This window comes from Amphibalanus amphitrite, unplaced genomic scaffold (assembly GCF_019059575.1).
Source record: "Amphibalanus amphitrite isolate SeventyFive unplaced genomic scaffold, NRLGWU_Aamphi_draft 000189F_arrow, whole genome shotgun sequence".
Lineage (NCBI taxonomy): Eukaryota > Metazoa > Arthropoda > Thecostraca > Balanomorpha > Balanidae > Amphibalanus > Amphibalanus amphitrite.
The window spans coordinates 601,612-615,171 of record NW_024881684.1 but is presented as its reverse complement, the minus strand read 5'-3'; the positions used below and the strand labels follow the sequence as shown (position 1 = coordinate 615,171).

Genomic DNA, 13,560 nt, shown 5'->3' with positions numbered 1-13,560 from the left:
TAAAGGGAACAACCTCCGGCCAGATTTACGCTAAATTGGAGATTGCTTCACATTGGTATAAATGCCGACTGACCTGACGCACTGATGGATTGTTTTATAGAATCACAACTGGCTGATTTGACATTGGCACAATGTCCGTTGACATTTTGAAGGTCACTAAAGGTCAAGGTAAGGTCATTGACCTCGGTTGACCTGTAATGACTTCTTGCACTTGTATGCCATTTCGGGGTATTTTGATGCCCTGAATTCAAATTTGCTATCCATTTCAGGCATCGTCGGTTGTTTCTTGTAGTTCATTTTGGGTCAGGGTCAGGTCAGTGACGTCACACGCCTGACGTGACCCAATGGACAAATGACCTTGCAGACTTCCGATGCTCCCAACGCATCATTTTTAAAGTTATGACATCGAAATACACACCAAACGATAGAGAATTGATCAAGGATCACGTTAGTGAAGGTTTCAAGTCGATATCTCTTACCGTTTTGCCGCAATCGGCGCGGAAATCTGAAAAAGTTAGATTTTTCCGAAAATTTGACCTTTGACCGGTCATAAGTAGGTCAAATGTTGACCTAGGACCAAAAAATATACCACCAATCGCGAGATCTCGTTGAGAGCAATCCGTTGGTTTTTTTTTTTTTTTCGCTAAGCTCTACGACCTTCCGTTTCGAAACGCCAGGGGGGGGGGGTCGTAACACCCCCCCCCCCTGGTCGTTCGTGTTATGAGAAATGGCCTGGTCGTGCGAGGGTTAAAATGAACAAATAGGCATAACAGATCAAAATCCGATAAATTTTCGGAGAAGTAAAGATGAAGCACGTTATTGGGAAGTATATCCCTTAACCCGCGCCCCACTATTCATAGCTATTCATAGCCCCCCTCCCGTTTTTCTGCAATAACATCCAAACCACTTGACGTATCGACGCCAAACTTTCAGTACCTTCGGCTGTATCAATTAGACACCTTGTGTTAAAATTTGAACTTCGTAGCTACCATAGGTCGGCCGGAAATGACGTCAGAGTGACGTCATGTTCGGCCGATTTCGACGCAAAACATTGAACCACGGCAATCGCTCCCAAGAGCTCAGTTTTTAAGCTAGATCCAATTTTTTTTTTTGCATGAAAGGACTCAGGATTGACTGCGCTATCAAACTGCTATCTCGGATTAAAAAAAAAATAATATTTCGAAAATTTTATATAATATAATATAATATAATATTTTATAAAAAAAATTATATTTTTTTCAAAAAGTTTTTGACTTTTCGAAAAACCCGGATAACATGTGACAGAACGCATGCTTATGAGTTTATGACTAACTCTAGCAAGTTTTAGCTAAATATCTTCAAAAATGGTCAAGTTATACTCATTATTGCAAAAAAATCAGAATTATTAATTTTTCAAATCAATTTTTCAGTACATATTTGACATCGTATACCAATATAAATATCACCATCGTGTTCCTTAGCTCAAACTGCATCCAATAGACACTCTTTTTGTTGAAAAATTTTAACTTCAAAATTTGACCTTTTTTACCTGAAAGTGACCTGACCTAAGCTAAATTCGACTCAAAATGACCTCGAATGACACAGACGACATCAAATTCGAAATCTATGGCCTAAATGGACCATAAAACATGTGTCACGTGACCGACGCATGTTATAATAATTCCGTGACCTGTGATGACCTGACCCTGACCTGAAAATCAAAGTACAAGTTTTGTACCCTCAAGGTATCTAGAGCATCTATTCACGAGTGTGTAAACCAAAAATGAGCCTGATCTGACTTGTAAGACGGCGGCCAGAGCCCAAAATGTGAACAAGCCGAAATGCTAATAATTTTTACTTTGACCTGACCTGTGACGTCGTCGGTAACCTCGAGGTCAATGAAATTAGGTTTGCTCGACAGTTTTTTCCGGGGCTATCAGACGCCGTTTGAATTTTGACGATCGGCCCAGTAGTATCGGAGTCAGGAGGGGGGGGGGGCTATTGAGAGCCCCCCCCCCCCCCCCCAGTAGGGCGTGATATACGCAGACCCCAGTGGGGCGCGGGTTAACTAACATATAAAATAACTTCTGGGTCTCCTATGGCTGTGTCGGTTAGCCGACGGAGTTATATACTTTACAGCGGCGCTATCCACTCGGGCTATTGTGTGCGATGTTCTCCTATACCTACCGTCCCACCTACAAGCAGCTCTGATTAAGTACGGCAGACGCTGCCGGTACCTTATGATGCCAACTAGGAGCAGCTATCGACAACGATTGGTATCTTGTCAGCTATCGAAGCCATCTGTTCAAATAACCAACTGTGTGCAGTGTGAAGGGAGAGGACCGATGAGCAAGTAGCAACTTAAACCGCGACAGGGAGCGCCTGTATATACGAGTTCATTGAACCACCCGGCGGCTTGTGGAATATCACTTTTCTCGCTCATGTGTTGTAGATACTTACGTACAAGTGTATGCGAGGCTGCGTGTTTGTAAACTTTGCTACAAGATACCTATAAGGAACAGCCAGCTGATAATCCATCCTGAAAAGCCAGCCTATCAACTTTTAAACATTTTGACCTTTTTGATGGCCACTTCGACGCCAGACAGTTTTGGCCACATGGCTCACTCCTGAGGGCTGCCTGGAAAGAGGATTAACTTGCAGCGATTGACTCCCGGCAAATCATCGGTGTCACTTGCTGACTGCGCGTACAGTTAGCGACAGACATTACATTGGCTACAGACTGAATGGCCTCAATTACCCTCAATCGTCGCGAATGGTCACGTGGTGACTAAATACCGAGACGTACCCGTATCCGAGACCTCTATGTTGCGAGTTAGCCGTCTCTATAGAAGTGGACTCTCTAGCAAAAACTCTTGTCTAGAGAAATAATTTACTGTGGAGCATATTGCTACCAGCCATGGCAACCGCATAAGCTCAGTTACAAACCAAGTTCAGCGTGCCTTTAGGCAAGAGAGCCTCTAAACTAAAATTTAGGTGAGAACGAACTTATGGAACACCCTGTAGGATTAGGAAAATATTCGAAGTGACGGAAATTATATCGTGTAGTGCTTTTGCAAGGAGCATTGATAATACTATAAATTAACTTTGACGCGACCTTCTCCTTGATATTATGTCAAAAATGAAAGAATTATGAAAAATGAAAAATGAAAGAATTAACCTAGTGATAAATGCAAAGGCTTGGTGATATTGGACAAAACAGATTATGTTAACAAGGCCAACGACGTGCTCGGTGATGCCACCAACTACAGGCAACTCGACCGTGACACGACTGCTAAAGTGGAAGCTTCCACCAAGCGTGTGTTCAAACAGACAGTGCGTGACAAACTGCCGGATAAGTGTATCGAGGATCTGACACCCAATCACAGTCGGACCCCGGTCTTTTATGGACTACCCAAAGACCATAAACCGAGTGTTCCGCTGAGGCCAGTGATATCTGCTTGCGGCGGTCCGACCGAGAAGACATCCTGGATGTTGGACAAAATACTGCAGCAGCTCCTTCAGCATGTGCCGCTGCATCTCGTCAGCACGGACGACTTCCTAGAGAGACTGCGTGTATTCTGGGGTGAGCACAGTGTTCCTGCCGATGCTATTTTCTTTAGCATTGACGTGACTAACTTATATGGCAGCATACCTGTGGACGAGGCAGTGGGGGCAGTGCGGGAGGCATTGGAGAGACACCACACAGATATAGACACTGCAGGACTAAGTGTGGATGACGTGTGTGAGCTCCTACAGCACTGCTTGAAAAACAACATTTTCAGATTCGGGGAACAATTCTACCTGCAATTGGAGGGTATCGCCATGGGTAATCCGGTTGCACCAGCTGTCGCCATCCTGTACATGGACCGTTTTGAGAGACTGGCACTGGATGGGGCCGATTTGAGACCTGATTTCCTTGTCAGGTACATTGACGATTTTGCTGGTGTCTGGCTGCATGGTAAAGATGCCCTACTTGACTTTGTCACCTATCTGAACAGCATTAACCCCAGGATACAGTTCACCTACGAGATGTCTGGGGAAGGGGAGGGCGCCGTCCCGATGCTGGACACCTTGATCACATTGCACCGGGAGGGTGATAGGTGTCGATTCCAGTCGGAGCTATATGTCAAGCCTAACAATGCGGGGATCATTCTCCACTACCGCTCAGCGCATCCCAAGCAGACAAAGCTCTGCACTCTGCGGTCCCAATTGACGCGCGCGATCGCACTGTCCTCTGATGAGGAGTCTAAGCAAAGGAGCCTTGATAAAATCTGTGACCTGTTCTCGAGAAATGGTTACCCTGCGCACGTGCTAAGGAGCACTCGGCGACAAGTGGAAAGAAAAGAGCGGCTGCGTAGGGTCAGTAGAGACGGTAGAGGAGCTCGTGGAGGGCGAGGGAGACATACGACTAGGGATGTCCCCGACGCTGCCCCTGGCGCTGATGGTAGGGAGGGGCAGGGCGCAAGAGCAGGAAGAGGTCACACGTCTGGCGGGATCCTTCTTTTGCCTTATGTCAATGAAACTGTGCTATGCAAGGTGAAGAAGGCGGCTCGTGCTTCTGGGCTGGATGTTACGGTGGCCTCATACACGCCAGAGACATTGGAACAAAAGCTAGTGCATTCATCGTTTGGCGATCCACCGTGCCCTTCGGGCAACAGGATCTGCAACACTTGCAGGAGGTTGCAGAATGGTAGGTGCACGGACAAAAACGTGGTTTATGAGCTCTCCTGTACGCTATGTGGAGCTAAGTATATCGGCGAGTCGAAACGGCCTCTGCGCCTTAGATACAATGAGCATTTGAGGTGTGCTGCCAACGAGACACAGCTTACCCCGATCGGTGACCATTTTTCAGAGTGTCACGCGGGGATGTCGAAGGCAGATAAGCTGGCTGACCCGCCACTGGAGGTTAGGATTTTGAAGAAAACTAAGGACCATCCGGATAGGAAAATTACAGAATCACTGTACATAAGGGAAAGAAAACCTGGGCTGAACGAAAATCTGTCCTCGTGGCGTATCATGTGAGAACAAGTTTATCGTATGTATGTGCCCCAAAATTGTGCTTGTGTGTGTGTTTATAGGTGTGTTTTATATAGATAGGTACCATACGGCGCGAAGGATACTGATGTGTCATTTTCACGAGCTGAATGTCGATTCTTGTTTTTGTGACGATGTATATGCTGTCTTTTCAAATATACATCTGATGATGGGCTGTGCCCGAATGCAAATGTAAATAATTCTTTCATTTTTGACATAATATCAAGGAGAAGGTCGCTTCAAAGTTAATTTATAGTATTATCAATGCTCCTTGCAAAAACACTACACGATATACCTGTGTCTAATAACGACCATAAAATAGTGCTTGCCCAAAACTTGAAGATAGCCGAAAAAGTTGCGAAAACGAGTTTAAGAATCGAATTTTTAACAGCTTGTCGAAGATCGAATCTGACGCCACGCTTTATCGAAGACTCTTTGAAAACGGTTCGGAAGAGCTTCTCGAAACTCACGAATTTCGACAGTAAGTACATCGATTTTGCTAAATATCTGCTGAACGGATCGATTTCAGATGCCTTTAAAGAGAAGGCTTATCTTGAACGTAAACAGAGACGACTATATCAGGAATTGCGAGACCTCAATCTTGACTTACCTATCTTCAATTGGGTCAAAGTCAACTGCAAACGCGTGTTTTGTTCAACAATTGATGACATTCGCCCAACACATGAGAAGAAGTTCTATTCACTTCTGAGCAAGTCAGCCCCAGATCAGCCAGCCGCGAGTGGTACCGACCATGGCCCGCAGTTCAATGAAGCACGGCCGGCTGACACTGCAGAGAGAGAACAGGCAAGGGTCAGGAACCTGTCGTCTTTGGTTCTGGATCCTGCAACAGAACAGCTGCTGGCCAATGGACCGAAATTCGGCATCACACCGAAGCTGGATGGTCGATTGATGACTGATGTTGAGAAAGGTATAGAACGATTTGCCTACGGGAAGAGATGGGCGGATGAAATTGAACGAGCCAAGAATGTTCAAAATCAAAACGCTGACCATCGTGGTATCCTGGGACCATCTATCGAGAACGGCATTGGAGCGGTGAGCACCACGTCTCAACAGTCCACTGCGCCACCGACTTCACATCTGCTTCGTGATGCTCGCTTTCCAGACGCCACCAAACCGCAGCCGCCTGTAACCAACAGGAACACAGAAGAACAACTGAGCAAGCTGAAAAGCTCGGTTTTGAATATTTACAAACATCACGGGAAGTCAGATAGAAATGTTTCCCAGGAGCAGCTCGCGGGACTAGAACGGCTACAGAAGAACGAGGACATAGTCGTCAAACCTAGTGATAAATGCAAAGGCTTGGTGATATTGGACAAAACAGATTATGTTAACAAGGCCAACGACGTGCTCGGTGATGCCACCAACTACAGGCAACTCGACCGTGACACGACTGCTAAAGTGGAAGCTTCCACCAAGCGTGTGTTCAAACAGACAGTGCGTGACAAACTGCCGGATAAGTGTATCGAGGATCTGACACCCAATCACAGTCGGACCCCGGTCTTTTATGGACTACCCAAAGACCATAAACCGAGTGTTCCGCTGAGGCCAGTGATATCTGCTTGCGGCGGTCCGACCGAGAAGACATCCTGGATGTTGGACAAAATACTGCAGCAGCTCCTTCAGCATGTGCCGCTGCATCTCGTCAGCACGGACGACTTCCTAGAGAGACTGCGTGTATTCTGGGGTGAGCACAGTGTTCCTGCCGATGCTATTTTCTTTAGCATTGACGTGACTAACTTATATGGCAGCATACCTGTGGACGAGGCAGTGGGGGCAGTGCGGGAGGCATTGGAGAGACACCACACAGATATAGACACTGCAGGACTAAGTGTGGATGACGTGTGTGAGCTCCTACAGCACTGCTTGAAAAACAACATTTTCAGATTCGGGGAACAATTCTACCTGCAATTGGAGGGTATCGCCATGGGTAATCCGGTTGCACCAGCTGTCGCCATCCTGTACATGGACCGTTTTGAGAGACTGGCACTGGATGGGGCCGATTTGAGACCTGATTTCCTTGTCAGGTACATTGACGATTTTGCTGGTGTCTGGCTGCATGGTAAAGATGCCCTACTTGACTTTGTCACCTATCTGAACAGCATTAACCCCAGGATACAGTTCACCTACGAGATGTCTGGGGAAGGGGAGGGCGCCGTCCCGATGCTGGACACCTTGATCACATTGCACCGGGAGGGTGATAGGTGTCGATTCCAGTCGGAGCTATATGTCAAGCCTAACAATGCGGGGATCATTCTCCACTACCGCTCAGCGCATCCCAAGCAGACAAAGCTCTGCACTCTGCGGTCCCAATTGACGCGCGCGATCGCACTGTCCTCTGATGAGGAGTCTAAGCAAAGGAGCCTTGATAAAATCTGTGACCTGTTCTCGAGAAATGGTTACCCTGCGCACGTGCTAAGGAGCACTCGGCGACAAGTGGAAAGAAAAGAGCGGCTGCGTAGGGTCAGTAGAGACGGTAGAGGAGCTCGTGGAGGGCGAGGGAGACATACGACTAGGGATGTCCCCGACGCTGCCCCTGGCGCTGATGGTAGGGAGGGGCAGGGCGCAAGAGCAGGAAGAGGTCACACGTCTGGCGGGATCCTTCTTTTGCCTTATGTCAATGAAACTGTGCTATGCAAGGTGAAGAAGGCGGCTCGTGCTTCTGGGCTGGATGTTACGGTGGCCTCATACACGCCAGAGACATTGGAACAAAAGCTAGTGCATTCATCGTTTGGCGATCCACCGTGCCCTTCGGGCAACAGGATCTGCAACACTTGCAGGAGGTTGCAGAATGGTAGGTGCACGGACAAAAACGTGGTTTATGAGCTCTCCTGTACGCTATGTGGAGCTAAGTATATCGGCGAGTCGAAACGGCCTCTGCGCCTTAGATACAATGAGCATTTGAGGTGTGCTGCCAACGAGACACAGCTTACCCCGATCGGTGACCATTTTTCAGAGTGTCACGCGGGGATGTCGAAGGCAGATAAGCTGGCTGACCCGCCACTGGAGGTTAGGATTTTGAAGAAAACTAAGGACCATCCGGATAGGAAAATTACAGAATCACTGTACATAAGGGAAAGAAAACCTGGGCTGAACGAAAATCTGTCCTCGTGGCGTATCATGTGAGAACAAGTTTATCGTATGTATGTGCCCCAAAATTGTGCTTGTGTGTGTGTTTATAGGTGTGTTTTATATAGATAGGTACCATACGGCGCGAAGGATACTGATGTGTCATTTTCACGAGCTGAATTTGAAATGTCGATTCTTGTTTTTGTGACGATGTATATGCTGTCTTTTCAAATATACATCTGATGATGGGCTGTGCCCGAATGCAAATGTAAATAATTCTTTCATTTTTGACGGAAATTATGACTAATCAGAACATTGACCTTTTACGATAAGAAAGTCATTGTTCCTGAGACATCTCTCAACTGCCGAACATGCTAACATGAGGTTAGATTTTTAAAAGGGAAAAACGGCAAAAGTTAGACAGTTTTCATGATAATGCATCGTTGAAAATTGCATTTAACTTGCGCAAAAAAATTGTCAGCTTCATAAACTTTGATGCCTCCACCGATGAGTGGAGCTTTTCCAGGAAAGTCAAAAATATCAGGAGGGCACTAGAGGCTGCACACATCAAACCCAAGAACACACCTAACACAAGAGGGGGATTTTATTCGATGGCAGTAGCGACAGCTAGATTATCCTTGCTGAAAGGGAGCACCATTGTGGGGAACGAACGTGATCGAATGTAAAATATCGAAATGTCATTACCATGAGTGATTTATTAGTGGATGTTATTTCAAAATGTGATTTGTGACTTCAGGTATATTTTGGCTCAATTACTGACGATGGCACATTGTTGTCGAAACGTCTAAAATACAAAAAAAAAGATTTAGATTTTAATTATCATTTTGGTTTGCAACTATTGGCCATCAGATTTTACAAATATGTCTAACAATACCGAACAACTATCAGACACCGTTTGAATTTTGGCTATCGGCCCAGTACTTTCGGAGCGCGTTGTGGAAAATTCCCCAGTCATGCGCGGTTAAAGGAACCCTCCCACCTTAACATTAGATTTGAGTTGAGATAGCCAAAATGGGGTCCCTGGCTCACAATTACCGGTTTCGGCACTCACAACCTCGAGAAATGCCTTAAATCGGAAATATTGAATTTCAAAATTGCAGCACTTTGATTCAGAGGGGCTAATGCATAGGAATACCCCTCTGAATGTGTGACGTCAGCGCAGATATCTAACGATTTTTAAACGTTTGACTAAAACGTTTTGTAGCACGCGGTGGTATATGCTGCTTTGCGCGCAACAAGTGCCGCACTTTCAGCTGCCAAACTATTGCTTCCAAATAAAGTCGCTAGGAACAGCGGAGATCCCAAAAAGTAAACAAAAGTAAAAGTCTATTATCTTGAAAACCGGTGAATATTTTTCGGTGAAATTTGGTAGATATTCGTTTTCGCTCTTTCTGAACCGAGCGACATCACTTTCATGCCAATTCATAAACTTTTTTGAAGGTGGGAGGGTCCCTTTAAGAGAAGTCGCCAAATTTTGAAATGCTACCTTACCCCTCGCGGGCTCGGGGGGCGTTTCCCCCCCCCCCCTCTCTGGCGAATATTTCCGATAGCTCCCGAACGCGGGTTAGGAAAGCAAAACTTTCAGTACCTTTTCTCCCATCAATTTGACATCATCTGAAGTAAAAAATTTGGACCTAGCCACATTGATGACGTCACAGGGTCGATTTCTCTAGACCCCTGCACGGCAAACTTCGGCGTCACAGACGCGAACTTCAAATAGCTGCTAAAAATAGAGTTTTAGAGATAACGACAAATTACGAGCACAGTTGTGTAGCGTTTGACCTAGATCAAAATATAAAAACTAGTTTTGGTTACCTGAGAGGTCAGGTCAACGACTCCGAGCTCTGGTTATAGTTTTTTTCGCAAATAACTTCGACAAAAAATTTCCTAGAGCTAAGGCAGTGGTACCATCGCATTTGCCTTGTCAAGCCGCGTGGAATGAGATATATTTTGTTTGGAAAAGGTCAAAATATACCATTTTGTTAGGAAAAACTTTTCTTGTTATACGTTTTTGAAAAAGGTCAAGTTTTATGTTTACCCCATGTGACCTCGAATGACCTTTGGTTGACCTTGACACATGAAATGTCGTTTATGATGGATTCGTATCCGCTGATCACGAAGCTGGCGTCTATTTTCCTCTAAGCCTTCATTTAGAGCCTCCAAATTGCAAAATTGTCTTATTTACAATCACTAACTTGAATCAGTGAAATAGCCTCTAGTAAGGATACTCTTCTGTGACCTTGACCTTTAACCAGCTTTGTATCGTAAGATGAACCACAAATAGGCACCTGATAAGCCTCAAAACATTTCAAAACAACTTGGAAGTTAACACGCAAGATGTACGAAAAGGTGCAAAATTTGAGGTCAATTTTGAGGATGACATAGGCCTTGAGCTTTGATTTTGAGCACCTTTTCGGAATCCTCAGATTCTCTTCTTTTGTTTGACACCCAATTTTGCCGGTTTTAGGCATCCTGCCGTCCTCAAGAACGCTTACTTTGGATCACTAGGTACACATGTGCCGGTTTTTGCCTTTGACCTTGACCTCTGACCTTGAAAATTTACCTGAGGTCAAAAATGTTAGGTGCCTAAGAATCGTCTTGTGAGGACTTTTTGTTTGATGTCGTTATTGTTTTCGTAGCTCCCTTATTAACTGAGTTAGACAGGGGGGGGGGCGAAAAACGCCCCGCCCGCCCCCCGGATGCGGTGGTCGGGATTACCCCCCCCCCCCCCGCGCCCGGCCGGGTTTAGGGTGTTTTGTGGAGAGCAGAAAATCCATCCTGGGCAGGAGGAAATAGTCACTAGCCCCCCTTCTCCTCCTATCCTGGGCAGGGGGAAATAGTCACTACCCCCCCCCCCCCCTCCTCCTTCCACCAGTTAAAGATAGAACGGTGCTTTGTGTGGCCGGCTATCTAACAGTGCGCGCCGTGTTGCAGCCGGTGGCCCCGCCAGCTGTGTGCGCCGCTGCGCCTCCCGGGCCGGCTGCAGCGCTCTCTGCTCGACGCTCCAGCCGCGCGCCAAGAAGAAGAGTCCCAGCTGCCTGCGGCGCTGTATGATGCAGGGTCTGCTGCACCCGGCCCAATGCCACTCGCTGTGCTGAGCGACAGTGCACGGCCGGACACGGCTCCGAGACGACGCCGTTCGGGCAGCACCCGCCAGTCTGTGCCATCGCACCGGATATACCCAACACTGTCACGACAGCTAGTTTGGTGATATAAGTTCAAGGAATAAATTTTTCGCATACTAACAGAACTTTGCTTTTTTAAAGTGACACAACAAAACCATATTTTGTGGTACATACTACAGACACTAAAAAAAAACGAATATCTGACACAGATTTAGGTACCGTAAACCGGGGTGAGTTGATATGGATTTTGAGGTTTTTCTAGATTTCTTTAAAAGTCACATTCATTTACGGAATTCTTTTTGTGCCAGTTTCATGGCACATGCCTTGGGGAGGCAATCAGCAAAAATGAATAAAAAATGTATATATTAAGCCCCTTTTTTAAAACGCCAAAGTTCATATCAACTCACCCCCTGGGGGGTGGTGAGTTGATATGGTTTTGGATTTATCAAAATTTCTCGGCTAAAGAAGCTCAGAGGTGAGTTGATAAAATGCCAGTGTTTAAAAAGAGGATGTGAGAACACATCCTAAAAGAAACCATCAGAAAAATGGTAGTGGTTTGGCAGCAGACCTCACATTCATGAAAACGCAATCATGTCAAACACAGCGCTATCAAAATGGCTTTATTTTAGCAGCATCATTTTTTCGCTTTATGATACTTAGTTTTACTTAGAACATTCTGAACTTGGCTAGTCACGTGTCCTCAAGCCAACGGTATCAAAACTGGCAATATACTTTGGAATTACAAGTGTATTTTCTTGTAATTAAAACACATTGTCAGTTGCGGGTCAAGGTTGATATGCCTCTGACAGAGATAATGGATTGAAATGAAAGAATACATATACTTCTGAGCTTTTGTTGACTGGTAGTCAACAAAATATTAATGAAGTGAAGTGAAGCGAATCTAATTCGGACTGTATTCTATAAGGTGAAATAAGCGACATAAAACAGAATTCGGCATCAAAAGCCAAAATTAACCCTCGCGCTTAAAAGGCGGGCGAACGGACCACCTCGGCTTTTCGCACATAACTCGCGCAAAAAGCGGCCGATCACGACGAAACTTTCAGTACCTCTCGAGTTGATCAATTTTACACATGTTCTAAAGATTTCATGACCCTGACTCAAATGGTTTTTGACTTGTGACCTGATTCTCGAGACCATGCTTGGCCGGAATTGCGATTTGGCGTAGTCGGCTCACATTATCCGCGCATTTCCAGTCTTTTTGTGATTGTAACGTCCAAGCATGTAAATGATGTTGGTCCCACGCAGTATTGTGGGTGTCAACTGTTAAGGTCACCTGAAGGTCAGGTCAGGTCATTGACCTTTGGTGACCTCGGTTCACTTTTTGGAGTTTTACATGTTTCTAGGGTAGTTTTTTTCGGGCCGATTTTGAATTTAACATGCATTTGATCATTTATGAAGTAGTTTTAGTGCCTTCGTAACATGTTACGACACCGTCAGTGGTAGCTGACACTTGACACTCCCTATGGATAGCCGGCAGGACACCTACTGGTTGACCTGACCTGACCTGACCTGGCCTAAATGTACGAAGACATCTGTGATCAAAACTAACATGACATTCGCGATCAGCAACAGGCAAAAAATAATAAACTCGCTTTACGAACTTCAAATAACCCCCTATTTTCCCGACTTCTGGGTAATTGACCTGGCCTGGAAGGTTAACCAATGACCAAGTTGGTTATCATCGGCTTCCTCGCGTCTCGGGCAACACGCTCATTTTTTTCCGCGAAGCTCTAGCTCCACCAGGGGCCAAACGACGATGGGATTCCAACGGTCCCCCCCCCCCATACGTTAAACGCTGACAAAACACGAATACGGGCGAGGGCTAAACACCAGTCAATTTCTTTATATTGTTTTTTCCATTTCATTTTGTCACTCATTCTCGGTTGGCAACTACCAAGCAGGAAAACTAATCAGTTTCACGAGATCAGAATTCCCGCGCTGTTAGCCATACAGAAATGACAGTTCTGTCATTTTCGAAACTACGAATAATTATAACAATTTTTTAATCTGTATGTAATATAGGTGTTCTATAGTGTTCCTTTGTAGCTTGTTGGGAGCCATCTTGAGACTTGACAGGGAGTTGTGCTGTGTCTTTTGCATGTTAGGTATGTCCACAGAAAAAAAAAACTTTGGGGTTACTGATGTTAGTTGTGGGACCTTCGTCCCCGTCTTGAGTTGAGATGTTAGTTTCACAACGTTTCGGCCAGTTACTCTCCGGCCGTCGTCACTCGTCAGGTGTTCTTTGACCCTCAAGGACCTGGATGTCGGTGGCGTTGCGCCGTACGCGTCAAAC

General features: G+C 45.7%; 1 protein-coding gene across 3 annotated transcripts in view; it reads left to right on the top strand.

Moving 5' to 3' along the window:
• LOC122384430 overlaps positions 1–11,366 on the top strand; it is a 96,169-nt gene extending 84,803 nt beyond the window's left edge. For all 3 annotated transcript variants that reach the window (XM_043371812.1, XM_043371813.1, XM_043371814.1), the window contains one exon: positions 11,056–11,366. In XM_043371812.1, the coding sequence (XP_043227747.1) occupies positions 11,056–11,219 (164 nt within the window). In that variant the 3' untranslated portion in view covers positions 11,220–11,366. The remainder of the gene's footprint in view (positions 1–11,055) is intronic.
• The last annotated feature ends 2,194 nt before the right edge of the window (positions 11,367–13,560 follow it).